Source organism: Numida meleagris, chromosome 2 (genome assembly GCF_002078875.1).
Source record: "Numida meleagris isolate 19003 breed g44 Domestic line chromosome 2, NumMel1.0, whole genome shotgun sequence".
NCBI lineage: Eukaryota > Metazoa > Chordata > Aves > Galliformes > Numididae > Numida > Numida meleagris.
The window spans coordinates 55,576,050-55,601,628 of record NC_034410.1 but is presented as its reverse complement, the minus strand read 5'-3'; the positions used below and the strand labels follow the sequence as shown (position 1 = coordinate 55,601,628).

The following is a 25,579-nucleotide window of genomic DNA, read 5'->3' as shown; positions in this document are numbered from 1 at the left end:
TTGATGGAGGAACTTATGTTTACTGGTCTTGCCCTTTGGATGCTGGCAGGTCTACTACCATGGCTGAGCTTACTACTTGTAATTGAAACACCAAGTGACAGAATGGCAGAACACCAAACCACCCCTCTTACACCAGGTTCAAGCGTAGTCATCTGAATACTTCCAAAGAAACCCTACAAGGTCTTTGAAACAGTCATGCTCCTCACCATCTGAAAGAGAAGAGTGCTTCAGTGATTTATCTGCCTACTAAGACAATCCCCTCCTCTTCAGCCTTTTCTATTCTGTAATGGACTGTAACTCACTTGAGTTTCAGGGTTACATTACAAAACAACAACCTTGTTTGATCTGTTAAACAAAACAATTGTCAAGGGGCCTGACCTGCCTGCTTTTCAAGGGGCACACATACCTTTTCTTGCAAAGCATTGGCAGGTTGTGCAAGCAGCTCAACAGCTGCTCTGCTTTCAGATGTCTTCCCAGGGTACGGTGTAATCTCTGGGAGAGAAGACAACCCCTCTGTGGAGTGTTCACTGACAGAGCTCAGTTCAGATCTGTTTTTACTCAGAAGGCTCTCCACCTTTCCAGCTTCCTCTTCCTGGTTATCTCTGTTGTCGCTGACTGAAGTGTTGAAGCCATTTTCACTTGCTACCATCAGGCCCCAGTCAGCATAATCCGTGCTCTCCTTCGGTTCGTGTTTGAGGCTCTCCTGAAAAGGGTCCTGCTCCAAATCTTTATAATCATCTATATATTCAGGTATCTCCTCAAGGCTCGGTTCTTTGCCAAGCAAAGACATTTCCTCAGGCGGTTCATTCTGACGTCCCACGGAGTGCACCATGCTTGGGATCACCTGCCCAAATCCCAGCAGTGAGGCTGGCCTCTGAGAAGGTCTCAGCACAAACGTTAGATAGGACTTTACCGTCTCAATTGTTTTAGGTTCACAGTTCTCTTTGTGCTGGCAGTTCACAATGTAACAGCGCCGTTCAAACATCCAGGACAAGTCACAACCAGAGAGGTCACAACACGCCGTGATGCATTCAGACACTGATGTAGCATGAGGAACTCGCATAATTTTAGTGGTTTCTAAGTTGGGAGATATTACTGCACTTGAATACGTGGCTCCTTCTCTGCACTGCTCACAGTAGGAACCTGGAACAACAACACCAGCATGAAGCACAACACTACAACAAAAACATAATATTGTTTTCTATGATCAAAAGGGGCTTACGATAGGAGACAAGATAAAGGCAGATGGTACCCAGCTTAAATAAACTCATTGCTTTTAACCACTACTTTTCTTACAGCATGCCCATTTGCAGCAGTAGTTGTACTTGGTAGTATTTTTCAGTGTAGGATCTAGATGTATTTTACAAAGTCTCTCTTATTCATTTGATACAAATGCCAGAGCTAAGAGATCAAAGTCAGCTGTGGATACTTAAAAGCAAGAACAGAGCACAGAAGAGGAAAAAAATCATGTGGTACTTCCATTGCACCCATAGCAAAGTGAGCAATAACATGTTTCATAGTAAAAGTTGCTATAAAAAAAAGAAAGAAAGAAAGAAAGAAATTTTTAAAAAGGCGGTAACACGTCGCTGCTCCAGCTGAGAAAGAAAGCAGCTAGGATTTACATTTGAGACACTAGACATCTCACTTGAACTTCATGAAAGGTCTCCCACATCATCACTGCTGGACTAAAAATAAAAGCTCCACGGACAGGGAGGGGAATTAAATTCCCCAAATTTTGCTGCTTTAACCATTTTCATTCATGTGAAATCCCAAGAGCTTGTTCCCATGGAGAGAATATTTCCACCTCCACTGCAAAGGAAGGAATGACATTAGAATTATTTTTGTAGAGCATCAGAGACCATGAGCGTGAAGTGTTCAAACTGAGCATGAATCAATATAACGTACATCTTTTTCTACATCTTATTATTCCGTATGTTACAACTGCTGTTCAAAATCCCTCTCTCCAAAATTCAATTTGATTAATCTGATCGTGCTTCAAAAAATTGCAATTCTTTTTAGCATCGTTTTCAATCAAGCTTACTCAGCCATGAAAACATGATGCCACCACTGTGGAACTAACACAGTAATGGAAAACAGTGTTTGACTTGCCTGCCTTGCATGTCGTGAACACAGTTGTTTAGTGAGTTCTGGTGGCAGAAAATGCATTATTAGTGATAGCACAGGAAAAAGACCGCTTAACTAACGGATTCCTGCTCAAATCTGTAGAACTGATGGGGAGAAAAGTGAAATCAGGAACCAGAGACAGCCCAGCAGCAGGGGATAGGTCTGAGCATGACCCAGAGCCCTGAGGAGATGCAGAAACTCCTTGTACATGTGTAAGGGTATCCAACAACCACATCACAGTTAACTCACCTCTGGGCTGAATGGCAGTATGTTCCTGCACAACACACAATTGATATAGACTGGATATACAACTACTGAAATACCTGTGGAGCATCACACTGGCTAGGATGAACGCACAGCTTGCAAGGTAAGCTAAATTCAATGCAAAATACACACACACATACACTGGCCTATCTATTGCCTGAAAGGACAAGCTGACTGGACATCTCACCATTCAGCCACTGACTTTCCTCCCCTCCGCTCTGCTCAGATAACATAGCAGAGGAATAGAAAAGGTGAGACTTCATGATGGTTTTGCAGAGCTGGCTATTTGGGATGAGGAAAAATATAAAACATCCTCTTCTTCCGCAGTCCCTTTCATGTCCAAGAATATGAGACCCTTGCAAAGACTCTGAATTGCCATCACAAATCATTCCTTTAAGCTGACTGTCCAACTTCAGACATGGCACCCAGAGCGGCTCTAGGTTAAAATGCTGGAGTTCTTCTCTGAAGGGCTTTTACATTAACCCACGCAGTATGGCAACCAAGCAAGATGAGTGATGAGATTTGCATGCAGTAGCAAGGCTAAATCTTTTTGGGATGACAGAGACATGGTGAGGCAGCTGTTCTAAGTAGAATGTTGCAAAAGAGCAGCATTTCAGGCCCTTAAAGAAGGACAGGCTGGGAAAACAAGGAGGGGAGGAGTTGCCCTTCATGTGAGAGAGCAGCTGGAATGCACGGAGCTCAGCCTGGGGATGGATGAGAAGCATGTTAAGAGCTTATGGACTGTCACTGTATCAAAAATAGTGTTCCTAGCAGGAGCAGGGAAGAAATTGTACCTCTGTACTCAGCACTGGTGAGGCTGCACCTCGAGTACTGTTCTCAGTTTTCGGCCTCTCACTACAAGAAAGACACTGAGGCCCTAGAGTGTGTCCAGAAAAGGGCAACGAAGCTGGTGAGGGGTCTGGAGCACAAGTCTTATGAGGAGCAGCTGAGAGAGCAGGGATTGTTCAGTCTGGAGAAGAGGAGGCTCAGGGGAGACCTTATAGCTCTCCACAACTACCTGAAGGGAGGCTGTAGTGAGGTGAGGGTTGGCCTCTTCTCTCATATATGTAGTGATAGGACAACAGGGAATGGCCTCAAGTTGCTCCAGGGGAGATTCAGGTTGGATGTTAGAAAATAATCCTTCTCTGAGAGAGTGCTCAGGCACTGGAATGAGCTGCCCAGGGAGGTGGTAGAGTCACCAACCCTAGTGGTGTTCAAGGAGCGTTTAGACGTTGTGTTGAAGAACATGGTTTAGGGAGAACTATTGGTGATAGGCAGACAGTTGGACTGGATGATCTTGTAGGTCTTTTCCTACCTTGTTGATTCTATAATTAAAGAGAGGACAGGGAAAGGTGGCATTATAGTATATAGCTGCTACAGAACCCTGACTAGGAGAACAGGAGGATGAAAACCTCTACAGACAGCACCCTTATGTTCACAGGATGTGAACTTCAACCACTTCAGCATTTGTTGGAAGGGCAAGACACCCAGACAGAAGTAATCAAGGACATTCCTGGAGTGCAATGATGACAACTATCTCCTCAAAAGTGAGAGAAGCCAGTAAGAAGAGGTGCTTTGCTGGACCTCACACTCACACCAGGGGACTTCTTGGGAATGTGAAGGTCAGAGGCGGTGCTAGGTGCAGTGACTATGAGATGGTGGAATTCAGGATCCTCAGAGCAGGGAGAAAGAAGGCTGAATAGCAAGCTCACAACACTGGAATTCAGGACAGCAGACTGTGGCACCTTCAAAGATCTGCTTGGAAGAGCGTTGTGGAATAAGATCCTGGAGGAATGATGGGCCCAAGAAGGCTGGTTAATATTCAGTGATCACCTCCTCAAAGCTCAAGAGCAGACCATCTCAGTGAGGAGGAAGCCAGGCAAAAATGCCAGAAGGCCTGCATGGATGAACGATGAACTTCTGACTCAAACACAAAAAGGAAGCATACTGAGGGTGAAAATAGGGACAGGTAATCTAGAAGGAATACAGAGACACGGTCGGAGCATGCAGAAATCAAGTTAGAAGAGCTAAGGTTAAAAGTGGAATTTAAACTGGACAGGAAAGTCAAGGACTTCTGCAAGTACATCAGTATCAAAAGGAAGACAAGGGAAAATTTGGGACCTTTGCTGAACAAAACAGGGAAAACACAAGACAGTGAAAAGTCCTGTGAGGCCAGGGTCTTACAGTCTAGGTGAAGGGCTGGAGCAGGGAATACACACCCTTGCTGGTAGATGATCAGGCCAAGGAACACTTAAGCAATCTGGACACATGCAAGTCTGTAGACCTTGATGAGATGCACTCATGAGAACTGAGGGAGATGGTAAAAATTCTAAGGCCACTATCTATAGTCTTTGCTTGATCGCAATGGGAAGAAGTGTACAAAGATTGAAAGAAAGTAAATGCCTCCTCTATCTTCAGCAATGGCAAGGAGGACCTATGGAACTACAGGCCAGTCGGCCTCACCTCAACACCTGGGAAGGTGATGGAGATAATTCTGGAACCAAAGCATGTGAAGGACAATAAAGGCATGAGGAGTAGTCACCATGGATTCACCAAGGGGAAATCATACCTTATCAACCTCATGAGCTTCTATAATCAAATTAACAGACAAATAGTTGAAGGGGGAGCAGTGTATGTTGTCTTCCTGGACTTCAGTAAGGTCTTGGACACTGTCCCCCTCATAACAAAGCTAATGAAGTATGGGCTGAATGAGCAGGTAGTGAGGTGGACTGAAAACTGCCTGAATAGCCCAGACAGTAGCAGTCACTGGTGCACAGTTTAGTTGGCGGCCAGTAACAAACAATGTAGTCCAGGGATCAGTACGAATCTTGTATCTTCATTAATGACCTGGATGATGAAGAAAAGTGTGCTCATGGCAAGTTTAGAGGTGGCACAAAACTAGCAGAAGTGGCTGATATGTCATAGGGTCACAGGCCATAGAAATAGGCTGAGCGGTACCTCATCAAATTCAGTGAAGAGAAATGTAAAGTTCTACATGAGGGAAGGAACAACGTCAGGCATCAGCTCATATGGGGAACGCCCCAGATGGAAAGCAGCCCTGCAGAAAAGGTCTTGGGAGTCCTTGTGGACACCAAGTTGAACATGAGGTAGCAACACACTCTTGCTACCAAAGCTAATGATATCCTGGGCTGCATTAGGCAAAGTATTCAAGGCAGGTGATCCTTCCCCTCTAACTCAACATTGGAGAGGCTGCACCTGGAGCACTATGTCCGGTTCTGGGCTCCACAAAAGAGTGTAAGAGACATGGAGCTACTAGAGTTCAAAGAAGGGCCACAAAGGTGATGAAGGGACGAAAGCATCTCACCTATATGAGGAAAGGCTGAGAGAGATGGGACTATTTAGCATAGAGGAGGCTCAGGAGGGATCTTATCAATGTCTATAAATACCTGAAGGGAGAGCGCAAAGAGGATGGAGCCATGCTCTTCTCAGTGGTGCCTAGCGTCAAGAATACAGTGGTGCCTTCTGAATCCCAGGAAGCACTTCTGTGCTATGTGGATGAGAGAACATTGGCACAGGATGCCCAGAGAGGCTGTGGAGTCTTCTCGTTGGAGATTTCCAAAAGCCACCTGGATGTGGGCCTGGGCACCCTATTCTAGGTGTCCCTGTTTGAGCAGAGGGAGCTGTATGAGATGACTTCTAGAGGTCCCTTCCAAACTAAACCATTTTGTGCTACTCTCCCCTCTTATTTAGCAGCATTTATTTGTGTGTGGTGGGTTTTGGATAATGTTTGAGTGTTTTTGATGTAAGACAAAGCATCCTTTGACACTCAGCCTGTGGTTCACTGGTGTGTACGTGGGAAGAAATGTTTATTCACTTCCTCCTCACAAAGCTCATGACCAGCAGTAGCCAAGCACTTTTAAAAATGATAGCCTTCAACATAGTCTGGGAGAATCTATTTCTAAATGCAGAAAGGGATATGAGGTGATGTCTCGGGATGTGATGTAATGAATAAGTGGACTGCATGGAGGAAAAGAAAACAAAAAACTAGAGCACAGAAAACCTATATTGGTAGTTACCTACTAATACATCTTTGTGCTTTTGCTGAAGTTGCTAATCCAAGAATAAAGCCCACAATACGAACAAATAATATGTAAAAACTGAAACTCAGCCATGAGAGCTTTCTTAGAGATGCAGAAATGCATTCCAGTAACACTGTTATGCAAGGTCTGTCTTAAATGCAAGGTTAGCATATATCTGCTCAAGAGGAGGGCTAGACTGAATTCGCAGCTGCAAAATAAACTGTTAGTCTTGCGGGAAGCAGCATCTTCTCTCTATGAGACAGATGTCGGTACATAGGTAAGTCTAGTTCAGTTGATAGGGCAGTTTAAATTTATAGTCTTTATTCATAGATAGGAAAAAATATATATTTAACTTTATTAATGGCCAGAATAATTAAATCTATTCCAATATGAGTAATTTCATCAATGAATAGACATAAGCCAGTGGAATGAAACTGTGTAATAAGGAATGCCTGTAGAAATTATGAGCTACATCCACAGATCTAGGAAGTCAGGCATTCATATCACACAAAGTGCTGAGTGAGAGAGGGTCATGGTCTTGGCTGGGATAGAGTTAATTTTCTCCATACAGGCTCACATGATGTTGTGTTTGGATTTTCATTGTAAATAGTGATGATAACTCAGCAACATTTTTAGTTGTTGCAGAGCAATGCTTGCGCAGAGCCAAAGACTTTTCTACTTCTTATGCTGCCCTGCCAGCAGAGAGCCTGGGGGTGCACAAGGAGCTGGGAGAGGACATTGCTAGGACAGCTGACCCCAACAGATTCCAAAGGGATATTCCATATCAAATGATGTTATACTCTGGGGAAAAAAAAGCTTGGAAAAAAAGGAGGAAGCAAGGAGGCATTTAACATACTGGTGCCTGTCTTCTCAAGAAACTGCTCCATTGATGAGACCTGCATTCCTGCTAGTGGCTGAGCGTATCTGCCTGTCAACAAATGCCTTGCTTTGTTTGTCCACTCAGATTTTGCTTTAACTAGTTATCTATTTCACTGTTTTACCTCCTTGATTTTCTTCCCTATTTTATTCCCCAACCTATCTCAAGGGTGGATAAATGGCTGTGGTGCTGAGCTGCCTGGAGGGTTAAACCACAACAGAGAGACACGGTACACTAACAGAAGGCACTAATCCCTATTGCCACAGCCAGAGAAAGTCTCCAAAGAACCACAAAGATTAGTCAAGGTGACTGGTAAATGTCTGTATTCATTAGGTCATCTGCCTACTGGTCTAGTTTTGTTTTACATCAAAACCACTCAGACAGTAGACAAAACTCATCACACACAAATGCCAGCTAGTAAGAGGAGAGAGTATCACAAAATGGTTTAGTTTGGCAGGAACACCCAGAGCAGGGTGCCCATGTCCAGGTGGCTTTTGGAGATCTCCAAGGAGATGACTTCACAGCCTCTCTGGGGATCCAGATGCCCAGAGGCATGAGATGCCCAGAGATCCCCCCCCAAATATTCGCTTCACCAGGCTCAACACTCTCAGCTCTCTCAGCTTTTCCTCACAGGTGAGATGCTTCAGACCCTTCATTTCTATGACGTCTCATTGGAAATACTGAAAAGAGTCTCTTGTACTGAGTAGCCCACATTAATTCCTTTTGAAAAACTAGAGCATATTATTCAGTATCCTTCTGAAGATATTCACTAATAAGCCTGCTTTTCTGTCCTCTCAAAGATGCAATGTCAAGCCTTTCTTATATGAAATCTGCTTCCTCATTACCTGTGGAAAAAGATACTTGATTTAAAAAAAATGTGGAAGTGATGGAGGTCCTAAGCTTCCTCCTTCCTTCCTGCATTTCTCCCTCCATCAGCATTTCTTTTTCCCTTTCCTAAAATAAATAGCCTTTAGAGGCACAAACTCAAGTACAGAACGCCTATCCAGCAGCTTCCTGAACCTGAGACAATTCACCTTACTTAAAGCATACACAAAAGAAAAGAAAGTTCTTCTGATGTAACAATGGTTAGCATCTACTGACATATTTCATCAAACATCCTGGAAATCTGCAAATACCTTCCAGTTTGGAGCTGACCTTAAATGGATGGACAATGCCAGCAAATTATCAAGATGGAAATACGTTAAATGGAAGGATGATACTAAAATACATAGGTCACTCCAAAAGCAAAGCTTCCTATTTATTTCCATGTAAACTACAACTGATACAAAGAGCACAATAACACTATCTGATAGAGCAAGTTCTCAGCTACAAAAAAATATTTTTCCAACACCGTTATCACCATTTGCTATGCATTTTTGCCAGTGATGAACAAGAACCTGCATGCCATGTTCATAAAAATCTGCACCAGCAGAGCTGATCCACTGTTTCATAGCCACTATGCTAGGAAAATGTTGCTCACAGAACCCATCTTTCATCAGCCTGAACAGAACAATGTCCTCAACAGGACGTTGGAAGGCATCAAATCTGGACTATATAGAAGGACAAGATTGGCAATGTGCTGCATTATCTTCAAACTGGTATGGGGCCTGGCATTATTGTGTCACAAGAGAAAGGTTATCCCTGGCCTTCATCTTAATCAGCATCACGATGGAGTGGTCAGAATTGATGGTATGTCAGAGTTCCAGGAAATACAGAAAGATTGCTACTTTCCTATACCAAAAGACAGTGCGCATTTGTATCAGCCCTTCATGGACTGCCACTTTGACTCTGGCTCATAGTGGTGACAATACACCACCAGTAATGATGCAATTCAGGAAACTGTCACCTTCAGCCTCGGATTGTTTCAATAGGTCTTGACAAACTTGCATACGGTGTTCTTTCTGCCATCATCATATCCAATGCATTGCAGCTGATATTCAGGTCCGTACACAAATCCCTCTGCCAATTCGACGGGAAGAGTTGATCAAGATACTCTTCATTTCATGGTGCGACAGCTGTGCACGGCTGTCTAGAACACGGCTTGCCTTTCATGTCACTGTCACCACTGCTGAAACACACCACCCACCGCTTCACTGTGCTCACATCCACTGTTTGGGCTTCATAAATGTTCAGCAAGCATTGAGGAATGTCAAGAGGTGCCTTTTTTCCCTCAAGAAGGAATTCAATGACACAACTTTGCTTCATATGCTCTTCCATGTCAGATGTCATTTTTGTCAGACTGCCCCTCTGCTGCCATCTGTCACACAAGAACAAAATGTAACAGAATACTGGCAGGAAGGTTTAACATCTACAGACATACCACCAACGTACATCTCTGGCATTGCAGGCCAAAGTAATAAAACAGGAGTCATTACTTTCAGAGCACCCTCATATATTAGCTCCTAAACTGTGTGTGCTCATACCTGGGATACAAGGAAAGGTTTGGAATACAGACAGCAATTTGAGTGGAGTGGTCTTGTTCTCAAATAAGGAGGAGGTAGCAAAGTTGACACTAAAGACTGAAAACAAGACTTTCTATATATGCACATGGAGGATATTCCAGCCTGCTAGCAACTCATGTTAATGAAAACTACGACTTTTTTTACAGCCAATATTCAGCACTTACTGCACATTTTTACCTTCTGAAGAGCATGCCTATTTTTTATTTGGTTGGTTTTTGGTTGTTTCCTCACTTCCCTCTGTCCCTCTCCTCCACCTCAAGAAACTGAGTACCTGCTATAGGGTCCATGGCAGTATCTCATAGGTGATTATTTATTTATGAAGGGCATACTTGTGTTTAGCACAAAACCGTCCAGAAAAAAAAAAACAACAGCAAAAATATACAAAAAACCCTACACTCAGCTCTACGTTCTCCTAAAAAGCTTGTTTGATGATTACTCCAAAACAGCTACCAGTGCAGCTGTAGTTAATGTTTATCCCCTTCAACCACCTTTTTCCAAATTCAGTAATTAATTTAAGCCTTAATATATATGAAAAGCTCCTCCTCATTAAACAGTCAATCCTGTTTATATTACAGGATAGGGAAGCCAGACAACTGAGAGTTATATTTTTAATTCCTGCTACCATAGATACTGCCAGAAACTCCACAGCCAGAACTCAAACATTGCCTTTTACAGAAATAAAGCCTACATTTACATACACTGTTCTGCACTTGCCCTTTCAAAACTGCCTGCATCAGACTGTCTCACTACAACACAGAGGCAAGTATTAACAACGACATAATCATTACAGAATTGTTTGGGCTGGAAGGTAACTTAAAGACGACTTAGTTTCAACCCTTCTGCTGTGGGCAGGGGCACCTTCGACTACACCAGGTTGCCCAAACCCCTATCCACACAGGAATTCACAACTTCCCTGGGCCACCTGTTCCAGTGCCTCACAACATATAATTTCTTCCTAATGTTTCACCTAAACCTACCCTCTCAGTTTAAAGCCATTATCCTTTGTCCTATCACTACACTCTCTTATGCAGGGTCTCTCTCCAGCTTTCTTGTAGGACCCCTTTAGGTACTGGAAGGCCACAATGAGGTCTCCCTGGAGTCTTCAATTCTCTGGGCTCAACAACCCCATCTCTCTCAGCCTGTCCTCATGGGAGAGGTGCTCCAGACCTATGATCATCCTTGTGGCCTTCTCTAGACTCAGTGCATCAGGTCCACGTTCTCCTTGTGCTGGGTGCTTCAAAGTTGAACACAGTATTGCAGATGGAGTCCCATGAAAGCAGAGTAAAGGGAGAGAATTGCTTCCTGCTAGCTACACTTCTTTTGATGCAGCCCAGGATACAATTCATCTTCTAGGCAGCAAGTGTGCAATGCCAACTCACATTCAGTTTCACTTCACCAGCATCCTCTAGTCCTCCTCTGCAGGCCTGCTCTCAATCCACTCATTGCATAGCCTGTATTCATGTTTGGGACTGCCCTGACGAAGGGTACAGGATCCTGCCCTTGGCCTTGCTGAAATGCATTACGTTTGCACAGGCTCACCTCTCAATTCTGTCCGGGTCCCCCTGGATGGCATCCCTTCCCTCCAGGGTGCTGAACACACCACTCAGCCTAGCCTCATTCACAGACAAGCTGAGAGTGCAGTCGGTCCCGCTGTACTTGTTGATAAACAATCCAGTCCCAGTACAGAGCCCTGAGGGACACTACCCATCACTGGTTTCCACCTGGACATCAAGCCAATCATTCTCCATCTGTCTGATTATGGAAGTAATTAATGTATTTCTGAGGCTGAAGTAGAAACTTAAAGGACTTTCCTGTGGTCTTTTAAAAGAAATACGTGCCTGAAGAGGGGATGGGCAGGTGGAAAACGCAAAAAAAAAAAAAAAAAAAAATGTGTATCTGCTTCTCATAAATCAACTGTCCTATGATACTCCAGAATTAAGAAAAGCTTAGACCACAAACAATACATCCTTGCTAAACTGTTGTCCTGAAAGAGAAAGAGAAGGGAAACTCTTGGCACTCTCCCTCTAATCCCTCTTCCCTCATGCACCTACCTAGAACCAGTCCTCTGGAAATTGGCACCAAACAACCACCCAAAACTGCATTTCCTCACTGCAACTAGCAGCTAGATACGAAACTGAACTTGTGAGAACTCACTGAGGAGCTACAAGGTTTCCTAACTCTTGCCTTACTCACATTTTGTTCATTCGTCCACACACACTCCAGGAACAGTTGCTTCACTCGCTCTGTGTGACTCAGAAACAAAATAAGTAAACTCCTACCTGTTATTGCCCATAGTAACAGGCAAAGAGCACCAAGTCCAAACGCCATGCTGCACTGAGAAGGCAGAGACAACTGCTTTTCCAACCAGCTGTGTGGAAATTCTATCACTTAATGTTGGCTTCTTCTAAGACTATTTAATGCTCTGCTGTGGCCGTGAAGCACTGCAACAAACAGAACAGGAAGAAATGGTTCAGATGTGAGCATTAATTAGAACATTACCATAAAAGCAAATAGGTTAAATGCAGGCTTCATTATTATTTCCCAATTTCTTGACTGATTACATCGTAGAAGAAGCAAGCTGAAGATACAGAACAAATTACCTACCCTGAATTCTCATTCTCTGGAGATACAGAAACGTCCCAGGTAGACTTGGATGGTTGGGTTCCTATGCCTCCAAAACCACAAATATTCTGGCTGAATATCTGGATAGCCAGATCCTGGTTTTTGTGAGGATTTAAACAGAAACTGGCAGGGACTCTTAACTGAAGAATAATAGACAGTATCACCTGTACTAAAAATCTACATGGTGATAAATCAGCTCTCAAGGCAGCATTCAAGCTATTCCCTCCCAGCCATCAAGGTAATCAAGTAGATATTTATCCAGAATTTCAAAGGCAGCATCCTGACAAGGAATGTCAAGTTCTCCAAATAAGGGAGCCAAAGCAACAAATACTAAAGCAGGGAAAAAAAAAATCATCATGGACCCTGCACAGTAGCTACAGTTATTAAACAGTCTTAAAAAAAAAAGAAAAAGAAAAGGGTAAAACATTTAAAAACAAGTCCCAAATACAAAAAGATAAGGATTCTAGGAAGGTCTCTGCAGAACCAGAAAAGATAGCATTAATTTTCCAAAAGCTTGATACTTCATTTACAGTATAAAGGTTACAAATGTCAAGTTGTTTTAACCAACAACAGCAGAAGACTCTTTCTCAAGGGCAGCTGCAAAGCAGTCAGAACAATGAAGAGTAAGTTGGTCTCTCAATTTATTCTTACGCCACACAATTAGAATTTACCTCTAAGCACAAAAAAAAAAAAACTGTCAAAAAAAAAAGAAAAAACAACAACAAACCCACTCCACCACACAATATCTCTACACTGCTTCAAGCACTATTTTGATTGTGTACTGACTGAATACACATATCTGGGCTCCTGCGCCCAGATATGAATTGGACTAATTTAGGAAGACTTCACATTAGAAAGGACCATGATTCCTCCAGGTCCTGACTCCATGAGAAACCCCTCAGCAAGAAGGCCATTTCTGATATCTCCCATTCCCCAGCTGCTCTTCTGCCCTTCCACCAGCTGTAAAGTTAATGGCTTTCATAAGAGACGAAGAGCCCCAAAGTTCTTATTCTTAAAGCCAAACTGTTCTGTATGTCCCAGACAGAACACCACTGAAATGACTACGCACTAGGCCAGGCACATCCAAACCGTGGCCTATGTGCAGCCTGGCCCAGCTCGCAATGGCTAATAATTGTATGCATTTTGATCCTTTGGCTAAACACAGCCCTGTGAACACCAAGAAAAGACACAGCTGTGCTTTCCATTTTGATAAAGGAATTTCAGAATAGGTTTTGAGGTTGCAAAAAACAATAATTTATGTTTGCAGGTCAATTTTCAGCTGACATTGATACATCACTGGCAAATTTTGAAATGGAATGTATAGAGTTGCAATCAATATTCAACACAAAAACTTGATCACGTCTCTTTACCAGACTTTTATAAGCCCTATCTTACCAGCGAGAAATATCCCTCACTTCACAATCACACCTTATTCATGTCATCACTTTTTGGCGGTATGTACATTTGTGATGTACATTTGTGAACAATTATTTACAATTTGTGAACAATTGTCAGGGATGAAGCACAGGAAGAGTAAAATTTCATCAAAAATCTCTGACAAACACCTTGAGAACTCACTAACAATTGCAACCACTTCAGTTGAAACAGACTGATGCATTAGTTTCACAAAAACAAGGTCAAACATCACACTAGTTTTATGTTTCCATTGCTCTTTCTTTGATGTTTTAATAAAAATATTAAAAGTTAAATTAAGTTCTGTTATTTATATAATTATATCATATATTCTATGTGGGCTGCTCTGAAAGTAATGCCTGCTACTTTATTATGTTGGCAGAATGGTAGCAGAGTTTGAACTGTCCTGCCAATATTCCATTACATTTTGCTGCTGAGGGGCAGTCTGACGAAGCGGTACCTGACATGGAAGTGTTTATGAAGGAAAGGTGCGTCATTGAATCTCTTCATGCAAAAGAACTTGCAACCATTGACATTCATCGATGCCTATCGAACATTTGTGGAGATCAAACAGTGAATGTGAGCACAATGAGGTGGAGGGTGGTGCATTTCAGCAGTGTCACCTCTGCTGGTGCAGGTTTTGACAGGCATGGCATGCAGGCTCTTGTTCATCGCTGGCGAAAATGAATAGCTAATGGTGGTGACTATGTTGAAAAACAGTATTTTGTAGCTGAGAATTTGCTATGTTTAGGCTCTGTTCTAGCCAGCAGGCAAAGGGGAATTCTTAACTGATCCTTCAATACCAGTGTTTTGACTCTACAATGTTTTAAACATAAACAATCACTTATCAGGACTACAGTATCATTTTGGAGATAGCATATTAAATACAACAGCTTTTGAATGGAAAGGGATTGCCCTTTGCCTTAGGAGGTATCCTCTTTCCTCCACTCCAATCTCACTATGCTTTTTGGTTCAACTTGAATTTGATGCAGATTCAATTCATTCCCTCTGAGAGAGAAAAGGGTCAGCCAAGCATAAATACACTGCCACCTTCTACACATAATTAGCCCTGGGCTATAACAGTAAGAACACATACAGACTGAATTACCTGTACAATCTGAATTACTTGTTTCCAGGGTACATTCAAATCTTAGTGCTGCAGAACAGCATAAGGCAGTACACTGCTGTCCTACAAGCTAAGCAAATCAGAGACGTAAACAAGTAGTACCCCTGAGGTAACCAGTGAGTGATTCTAGCCAGCTGATGCCCCTAAGAGAGTGAGGGCTCTAAATGCTGGGCACAGAGACACCAATGCTCATGGGAAAGGCGAGCAGGGGCCTCTCACCTCCTTGTCCTTCTGGTTATTAGCATAGCTGGGTAACACACCAAAAGAAATACTGAAACAGCATCTGAAATCCCAAGCTGCAGTTAAAGCAGAAACCCTTAGTTTTGAACTGACAACATCTCTAATAAAGCAAGGAGGCAGAGTAAACGAACATATTTCCAATTAGTTTGACCTTCACTTAACGGAAGTATCTTAAATTAGTCACTTCATCAGTTGTTGTGCCTGCATTCATATTTGAGCTAATTGAATAAGAGATAAGTATTAATATTGTATTAATACTGTAGAAGGAAGAAAACTAAGTTCTCACGACATTAACATTTGTACCCAATATCACAGAGCAAAACCTCAGGATACCTGCATGCACTAGGAACTCCAGCATTAACAAAACAGCCAGAGGTTAGGCATCTAAATAAAATTAATGAATTTCAGGCTCTTTAACAGATGCGAAAGACAAGACAGTCATCAATACTCTAAACCTGTGCAACATCACCCTCCTCTCACACAATTTTCTAACGCTAAGTATATATACTTGGAAACACAGAACCATGACTACCATTGGAAAGTTCTTTATTGCAGCTACAGGACGCAGGATTTAATTGTGAACATCTCTGCTTCATTCAGAAGGGCACCCATAGGTCTTCTTGAAGGCTGACATCTAGAGCAGTATTATGGCCCAACTCTAAATCAATTCCCTTGGTCAAGCTTAGGACCCTAGCAACAAGTTAATGGTGATAAAACAACAAACCAAATAGCTGAAAATATCCTGCCACGTTATACTGGATGGACTGCATGATCCACTGTTTCCACTAACATTCACAGATCAACTGCTAAGTGATACTAACTGGACAAGTAACAGCAAAACAGCAGTGGTATCTGGAAAGAATAATTTTGTCCAAAAACATTTAAGCAGCCTTTATTACAATTGCTATGAAGACAGAAAACAGTAGAATTCCTAAAGATGAGATGTTCTGCAGGGCTGTAAGGTGCCAAGAATTATTTGCATGGAAAAAAAAAAAAACAAAACAAAAAAACAACCAGTGAATGGTGTAACTGCTCTGCTGAGAAATTGCAGTGCCATTATTTGTATCAGTATTAATTCTCTTTGCTATTAATCGAATAGGTACTCTGCAATGAAATGAAATGAGTCCTGCAAAGGGAAAGCTTGAAGGAATTCCAAGATGGCATCTCGTCCTTTGCCCCAAGAGAAGACAAGGCATCCTTAAATCCTTTTATGGACTGCTATCTAACCTGCTCCCAAGACTCCCATGAAAGACACTTCAGAATTTCTCTAGCTATCCTCTTCCATTGTTTATTTTTACAGCAGAAAAACAGACCTGAAAACAAATATCCCACTGCTGTACATAACATTATTTCTGAATTTTGAATGAAAAAGAAACAGATTCAGCAAACAGGCAGTATGAATCTTTTTCAAGCTCAGAAAGCTTAAAGCTGTCATTGTCCAACAGGTGTCTGAAGGCCTGTGCAATGGTGGTGTATGGTCTCAGTCCATTTCCTGGAGTAAATAACATTAAGACAGAAAGCAAGAAATAAAGCTAGCAACAGCACGCAGCAGAGTCCAACTATGTGGTACCATTTGAAGGTGAGACTTAAAACACTCAGGGTAACTTCAGTAAACTATGAGGGCCGCTCATAGTGCCTCCTATTTTATTACGTTGGCCCACGACATCAGAGGCAGACGTTGGCAGTATGGCAGCAGAGGTCAAATCTTCCTGCCAACATCCGATTACATTTCATTGCTGTGCAACAGATGGCAGCAGAGGGGTAGTCTGGCAGAATGGTGTTTGATATGGAAGAGCATATGAAGCAAAAATGTGCCACTAAATTCCTCTATGTGGAAAAAATGGCACACACTGACACACCTCAATGATTGCTGAACACTTATGGAGCCCAAACAGTGGATGTGAGCGCAGTGAGGTGGTGAGTGGCGCATTTCAGCAGTGGTGACAGCAATGTGAAATATAAACCACATTCTCAACGGCAGATTTTTTTATGAGTGGCCTGCAGCCTCTTGCTCATTGCTGGTGAAAATGCATAGCTAATGGTGGTGACTACGTTGAAAAATAGTGTTTTGTAGCTGAGAATTTGCTCTATAAAGTAACATTACTGTGCTCTTTGTTGTAGTTTCCATGGAAACATATAGGAGGCAGTACCTTTGGAGCAACCTATGTACACGGAGAAGAAAGATACTCAGGCAGTTTAAGATAGAATGACTGATAAAAGCACAGAACGATTTTGCACCTGTTCATGGTCAAAAATTACCATACTAGTCATCCACTAAAACTGCAACAAAAATTTTGCTCCTACATCTACTTGAATCTAGGAGTATTTTTTTTCCCTGTACTGACAGTAGAAGCCCTCAAAAGTAAATAAAAAGGAGCTATTAATTGGTTCAAACCATCATTGTACTGCAGTCCTCAGTATTTTTTCCTCTAAGTGCCATTTCCTGAACTACAGTAATTACTGAGAAAAATCAACCCTCAGCAGAAAAATGTTTCTTTCTCTCATTCCTGAATTTACAAGAGTGAATCTACAAAAGTCACAGTCTAACATTAAAGACTTGAAATATTACCTTTAATTTTTTTTTTTTTTTTTTTTTAAAGGAGAATTTCATGGGACAAAGTCATGGCCCCATTTAAAACACTGTCCAGGATTTAGGAGATACCACTGATGACACGTGACCCTTTACAGGTGGTTCTATTAAATAGCAGTATTACTACTTAATAGACATCTAAAATAGTAGTAATAGTGCTATTTAATATCTAACACTTAAAAACAAACTCTTCTTGTAACATTGCCTCTACCTAAACATCAAAGCTTTGCATTTACAGATCAGGAGGATCCAAGATTGTAAATACACCACATAGAAACCCTGGACACTGACCTTAGAAATACACAACACAGAGAATATCAGATTTGATACTGTTGATCAAAGCAAACTGCAGAGACCTGGTATCTTCAAATATTAAAGTCTGGCTGCTCCACAAAATATGAGTTGTCTTGAAATAACATTAGTTTACAGCTTCATCCAAAGCAACACAAGCCACACAAGGAGTAGAAAAAGTTTTTGGGTTATTTATTCTCCAATGCAATTTGAATTGTTGTAACTAACCCATTTACTACATTTAACTTAAAAATTATTCCTGTCATAGAACTCATGATACAAACGTTGTTGGGAAAAACATACAAAACTACTTATTAAAATTCAAGTTCTAATGCAGAAGCTCCCTGGAATCCTTTTCACTTGAAATGGAAAGCAAACTTTCCATTTCATGGCTTTTATCACCTTTGTGGAAGGTGACTGACACTGTCTTCATCAATTAGCAACACAGCATCTATCAGAAGAAACAATAAGTTGACATTTGAAGATAAATGCATGAGCTAGGATTTTAGGTAATCTTTTTGTACTAAAACACTATAGTGCCATAAAAGCAGACTTCCAAGTTCTCTAAGTGCATCTAACTTAGGATAGCTTTCAATGGTTGTTCACAGATTAACAGACAGGCTCAAGCAATGCAAGTACTATTGCCAACAAAGCTAATTAACTACTTCCAAGATTAGAGTTTTAACATCCAGCTGCTGCCCGAGATAACATCATTTGCACTGCAGAGAAAAAACAGTCACGTATGGTGGCTTGGGTACAATAAGACACAACGAGAAAAGCCAAGATCTTGGAGGTGATGTATAGAAACACTCTTTCGATTTGTGCCTTCCTGTTATACTGCTTTCAAGAAAAGACTTCATGTGCTAATATACATCCATTTCTAGGTTTGAAAGCTTGTGTGTTGACACAAGAGCAAAGGAACACGTACTTCATCTCCTTGGTCAAAAAAAGGTAGAAAAAAGTCTCTTCACCCACATGACCATGCTAAGTTTTATAGAATCATAGAATAGCCTGGGTTGAAAAGAATCTCAAAGATCACCTAGTTTCAACCCCCCGCTGCGTGCAGGGTCGCCAACCACTAGACCAGGCTGCCCAGAGCCACGTCCAGCCTTGAATGCCTCCAGGGACAGGGCATCCACAACCTCCTTGGGCAACCTGTCCCAGCGCGTCACCACCCTCTGAGTGGAAAACTTCCTCCTCATATCTAACCTAAATCTCCCCTGTCTCAGTTTAAAACCATTCCCCCTTGTCCTATCGCTATCCACCCTCGTAAACAATCATTCCCCCTCCTGTTTATACGCTCCCTTCAAGTATTGGAAGGCCACAATGAGGTCTCCCCGGAGCCTTCTCTTCTCCAAACTACACAAGCCTAGTTCCCTCAACCTTTTCTCATAGGAGAGGTGCTCCAGCCCTCTGAATATATAATATTACATATATTATATATAATATATATATTATATCAATTGTTAGCCTTCAAGTTTTTTTGTTTTTTTTTTTTAAATCAGGACTCCTGAACCACTGAGATGATCAGATGCCACTTCCGTAAAAATGTCAGTGTCAGAAGAGGCAGAACTGCAATTTGAACTTCGACAGGCCTCCCATCCCCTCCCAAAATACATCATCCACTACCCATAATTATAGGTAGCACTCCTGTCACACTATCAGTGCAGTCTGTAGAAAAAGAAGACTACATAGAAAATAGGCATATACAAAGATAAAAGAAAAAAAGAATTGTCAGTCTTCAGTTTAAAAGTGAATTGACCCTACTTCCTTGCTAAAAACAGGTAAAACAAGTATGCATGCGCACACCCCACCACCAGGAAAACCTTCACAGCCCCACTGAAATGAATGAGAATTTCTTTATTTTCTTCAAATCTATCTATATTTAACCAGTGGAACTCCCTGTAATACGCAGGAGAGTTAGTAAAGCACAGAGAACAGAGATTTTTTCAGGAAACCATATTAGGACTGAACAATCACTAAATCACCTCTTCAACAAGGCCAACTAGTTGAAAACTGACATCAGGCTAACTACATTCATACCTCCAGCAGGATTTACTCAGTTCATACCTGTTAATTGCAACCTCATATCATCTTGAAAAATAATACAGTCAGACCCTGATGTTAACTAGAAAAAAAAAATCAGACATTTAAATGGAAAAACAGTACCTGCAGCTAAATTATATTATAAATTTGTTCTAAGAGACAGTTTGTAACAGAAATTGAAAGCTAACTGCTTGACAGTAGGAAGGATTTCTCCCCAAGGGTATAATATCCATTACTGTGGTTCTGTACTTGTTCTACAGCCTTGAAATTGGAAACTGTTTGGATGTACAGCACTTAATCACAGACCAACCTTTAAATGCCAAATTTCTACTAAATATATGCACTTGGTGGCATTACTAAATAGCAAAAAAGCCTTTTTTTTTTTTTAAAGAAAAGACCTATAAGCTCAGCTCATAATACAAATACGTGAAGAAGCCCACAGTAATTATTCAAGTGGAAGGGGTCTGAAGGCCCCCACCTGAAACAGATGCTGGGATGGTTTTGAACTGTTCCAGATGGACGTTACACCAGCAGGTTCAGAAACCTGCCAATGAGAAGACTCGGAACTCTCCAGTCTTCACACCACTGAAATTAGCAGCCACCTCCTCCTGTTAGCACAGCATCAAAAACTAATAGGACAAAACTGAAGTAAGCTATAGCTCCCTCCACGTCACCAAAACTTCCTCACTCTATGTAATCATTAGAACTGATAGAATCATAGCTTACTGGTAGGTAACTAACAACTATGCAAAAGTTTTATGCTTACAGGTGTTTTTTTGTTTGTTTGTTTTTTTTGGGGTTTTTTTGAGGAAACTGAAGTATTAATGAAGTGCACTTCCATTCCTCCAACACAATACTCCTTGCAGGAAAAGCTGGAGGCAGACTAGACTGGGCAGGCAAGCATCCCCAGAGTACAGCCCTCTGCACAGGCCATGAACGTGATTCCAATTAGCCTCAATCACACAAAATCCAGGTTACACCACCTTTGCCTTGTGCTTAAAGGAAAAGTATTGGTCTGTGAACCTTGCATGCATACACGTGCACCACTTAAGACACACAATCTGATGTGCAATATGCTGAGCAGCTCAATCCCCAGGACCTCAGTTACCAAAATAAGTATGGACAGTTATCACCTGTTAACTTTGTACCACCCTGGGTTTTTAAAATGTAGATTTGGATTAAGACAATGCCTAACGATGAAACAACAGCTTCAACAGTAAACCCCGCAAAACACCAGGAATATTAATCAAAACAAACATGTTACAGTTGTGAGGTTGAGCATCAGACTCATATAAAATACTGTAAAAGCAAAGGCACACACAGAACCTACCATGAAGAGATTAGCAGCCAGTATACTGTATCAACATCAGTATCTTGTTGAATACTCAGTATGAGGCACATGAGAAAGCTCCTATAGCACAAACAGATTAGGGAGGACTGGAGCGAAATCCAGCTTGTGCTTAATTTTGTTCCCTTGTCTATATGACTTGTTCAAAGGTTATCTGCTCGAGCCATACACTCTGAAGGTGGTCAAGGGAATGAGGTAACTCCCCAAATTGCAGCGACAGTATTTTCTTCAGTTTAAGCTCTGCTGCTTGTGAATGTGCTCTGACAAAACATTACACATACTAAACATGAGCACCATGCTCACCATTCACGCAAAAATACAGGTCTGGGCTGTAACACATGTCGACAGGAGACAGGATAACAACTTGGCACGGAAAAATATTCCTAGGTATTCCTACTTTGGATATACAAATATCTAAACACACATACGCACACAGAGGACAACATAAAGGTTTGATTTCTGAGCTTAAATCAGATTTAGCTACATACTCAACTACAAACATAAACCTACCTGCAAATTAAATAGCCGCATTCGCATGCCTCCCATACAGCCCAGAGCCCATTGCAGTTAAGAGAATCCCTTCCCACGCTCCCGGCCTAACAGGTTGTACGCACACCGCGCACACATTCTGCCCGGGGGCTGACGGCGGTGGGATGATAGGCACAACTCCCCGAAGAACGAATTATCGCTGTCCCGTCAGCACTTCAGCGCGATGCTCACCACGGCGCCGAGGCGCTGCCCCCCCTCGGTCCCCTCCCCACGCCGGGAGGTGGGCTGCCGGCGGGGCAGCTCTGGGCTGCACCTCCCCGCGGGCCCGGCCCCTCGGCAGCGAGCGGCTACCCAGCGCTCGGCACGGAGCTGAGCCGGGAGCTGGGCAGCGCCGGCTCCGTTTGCCGCCCCTTTCCTCTCCGCACCAGCACCCGAGACCACGGCAGCCAGCCTACCTGCCGGTGGCGGACAGCTGCCGGCGGAGCCCCCGCGACCCCGTCCCTCCCGTGGGTGTGCGGCTGGGAGTTGGTTCTGGAGGGCCGTGGGGCTCAGCGGGTACGGGCCGGCGGCGACGTGCCGCCCACCGCCGCGCCGCTGCTGACTCAGGGGGGAGCGCCGTTCCTCCGCACGCCTCCCGGGGGCAGCCACCGCGTTCCGCGCAGGTTCATCGCCCAAAGACCACACCACGCACCGCCCCAGCGCTGAGGTTGCCGAGCCACGGCGGCGCGGCGGAGCTTCACCTGCGGGCAGCGGGGAAGGGAGAAAGACGCGGAACGCGGGACTGATACCGCTCCGTCTCTACAGAGGTGACGGAGCTCCGTACCAGCACTGAAGAGAGGAAGCGCCGCGCCTCCATCTTGAGGAGTGGGCGTAGGGAACGGCCGCGCTCGGGGGCAGCAGGTGGCGCCGCCCCCCGGCAGGGACGGCAGCTCGAAATGGCGCCCTAAGCGCTCCGAGCTGGCCGCGGCGGAGGGGCGCGGCTGTCGGCAGCATGTCCTGCTGCGGATCCTGCTGCAGCGGCGTCTCACGCAGAATGATCCCGAGAAGGGGCTTTTATTTTTGGAGTGTCGATGCTGCTGCTGGAGATAAAGAGGAAAGAAGCCTAGGTAATCTGGAGAGGCCCCAGTCGACTGGAAGCTGCTAAATGTTATTGCAGTTCTCAAAAAGGGCAACAACAGCCTGTTAATTATTTATGTGCCTGTCAGTCACACTTCAGTGCCTGGTAAAATTGTGGAGAAGACTATTTTGTGAGATATTTAAAAGCATTTCAAAGACAGTGTAGTCAATCGTCATAGCTGACATGGGCTCAAGAGGAGGAAGTTGTGTTTAACAAACTTACCCTTTTAGTAAGGTTACTCACCTAGCTGACCAGCGAAAGCCAGTAGATGTAGTCATTTTGTATTTCAGCAAAGTTTTTGGTACAGTTTCTCACAGTATCCTCCTAGACAAAATGTCCAGCGTACAGCTAGACAAAAGCATAATGTGGGTGAGGGGTAGATGGTGTTCCATGAGGCTGGTGGCCAATCTTTAATGGGATTCCACAGTTCTCAGTTCTCTTTAATTTTTTTTCATCAATGACTTGAATACAAGACTTAAAGGTATACTGAATAAGTTTGCAGAGGACAGTAAATTGGGAGAAACTTTTCGCTCCCCCAAGGGTGAAGAGGCCTTGCAGAGTGATCTTGATGAATTAGAGGCTTGGGCAGTCACCAACTACATTTAGCAAGTGTTGGATTCTACACCTGGGATGGGGTAACCTTGTATTTATATACAGACTGGGGGATGAGAGGCTGGAGAGCAGCCCCACAGAAAGGGAGCTGCAGTTCTGTTTGAAGGCAAGTTGAATCTCAGTCAGCATTGTGCCCTGGCAGCCAAAAAAGCCAACTGTACCCTGGAGTACATCAGGCCCAGCATTGCTAGACAGTGGAGGGTGATCGGACACAGGAGAAGGCTCCCGAAGGCAGTGGTCAAAACGCCAGGCCTGCTGGAGTTCAAGACACATCTGGACAGCGCTCTCAGACATAGGGTTTGAGTTTTGGGTGATCCTGTGTAGAGCCAAGAGTTGGAGTTGGTGATTCTTGTAGTTCCCTTCCAACTTGTTATGGTCTGTGATTCTTTAGGAGGATTCTTCCAGAAAGATCACAAGATACTGAAGCAAGGAGTTTTCAGGCAAAGGTTGCTGAGCCTTCTTTGCCATGTGACTTCGTGCATCGGTGCTTGAAAGACAAACTCCGTATCCCTGCTGGTCTGCCTAAGGCCCTTGAAGATAGGAACCTGCCTGCTTCGTGTCATCATGCTGCATGGAAGTCTCTGTGCATGGCTGGTGACTGTTCTGTGTCCAAGGACAATGTTTTGGGGATACTGTCACTCTTGGTAGAGATTTTCCATTTTGTGCAGTGAACAGGTGCATGGGGACTGCTGCAGTTGGTAAAGGCAGCCAAGGCCAGCACTTCTCCATCATTAGCTGTTCCTAGGTGACATACTCTGGGGTGAGCACCTGAATCTACACATCTTCTTTCTACTCTACTTCTGGTTCTTCCATTGCCTTTTTTTTTTTTTTTAAGAACATCAAGCTAAAGACCCCCTGTTGCTCAACTGGCAAAAGCCCATATCCTAAAGACAAGTAGGAAGTTTAGTTTCTGACATATGAAGACTCTGTAAGAGTACCCATATATTTTTCACCATAGCTTTTCATTAAAATATTCAGTATTTCTGTCACATTGACTTTGTGCTTAGTTCTTGCCTCAATGCTTGACTCAGGAAAATGGTATATTGGAAGTGCTACAGCATGATGGGGGAAAAAAAACTGTCCTAAAGATGTTTAACTGTCATCTTCAGCATACAGCTGTTTTTACCACTTTTTTTATTTTTCTTCTGATTCCCAGTTACCCATTTTTTTAACAGCAGGCTGTATGAAGTTTCTTGAAGCTACTCTTGCTACAAGGAGCCATTAACTCATCTGTTTGTTCTGTAAAGCAAGGAATTAAATCTCTGAACTCTGATACCATATTGCTTGTGGATATATATGATGAAGTCAAATGGAATTACCTTTTTTTCACACTTTTTGCTATGTTGCTATGCCAGTTTTGATTCCTCAGTTTCTGTGATTTCTATTTGTTGGCTGTTCTTGCCAAGTTATGGAGGCTGAAGTCTTTTTATTTTTAAAAAAAAAGGGGGTAATGTGGACTCCTAACAATTATTCACACAACAACACAACAAGATTAGTGAGAAGATAACTATATTTTTTCTGATGTTGACTAAGACTGAAGGGGAAGTGTGTGCAGAGAGAGGAAGTCTGGCTAGCTTTGCTTTGTGAGGCAGCCCCATTTCTAATGCCTTGCAGCCTTCATGGCGGCACAAATTTACTGATCCAGTAGGGTAAGAGGATTGTCCTCCTTTGCATAGTTGTGAGATCCTAATTTTGCTGATAGTAAATGCATTAGATACAGCTGCATACTCATTCTTATTTCTTCTGCAGAAAAAAATCACTTGCATACTCAGTGCTAGTGTTTTTTGAACAATCTGTGCAAGTATGCAAAAGCTCCTTAGTGCAGCACAGCCTGAGAGAGACAAGCCTTCTCTGCTTGTCGTGTTTAGAGATGCATCCTATTATCTTAGTGAAAGCAAGGAGAAGAGGATGAGAGCAG

General features: G+C 42.9%; 1 protein-coding gene and 1 long non-coding RNA gene across 16 annotated transcripts in view; one reads left to right on the top strand and one right to left on the bottom strand.

Moving 5' to 3' along the window:
• KIAA0319 (KIAA0319 ortholog) overlaps positions 1–22,728 on the bottom strand; it is a 64,978-nt gene extending 42,250 nt beyond the window's left edge. For 9 of the 15 annotated variants that reach the window (XR_002434775.1, XR_002434776.1, XR_002434777.1 and 6 more), the window contains exons 1-3: positions 22,388–22,526; positions 12,047–12,208; positions 407–1,143 (exon numbers count right to left, since the gene is read on the bottom strand). Coding sequence is in view for 12 of the 15 variants with exons in the window: in XM_021385532.1 (XP_021241207.1) it covers positions 407–1,143; positions 12,047–12,095 (786 nt within the window). In the remaining 3 variants the exon portion in view is untranslated. Of the gene's footprint in view, positions 1–406; positions 1,144–1,622; positions 1,810–9,151; positions 9,563–12,046; positions 12,209–12,371; positions 12,688–21,953; positions 22,205–22,387 lie in introns of those variants that run through there. The other 6 variants (XM_021385525.1, XM_021385526.1, XM_021385528.1 and 3 more) reach the window with 6 other exon arrangements.
• LOC110393081 lies at positions 22,659–24,650 on the top strand. Its single transcript, XR_002434778.1, has 2 exons — positions 22,659–23,038; positions 24,053–24,650. It is a non-coding gene; the product is annotated as an uncharacterized LOC110393081 (long non-coding RNA).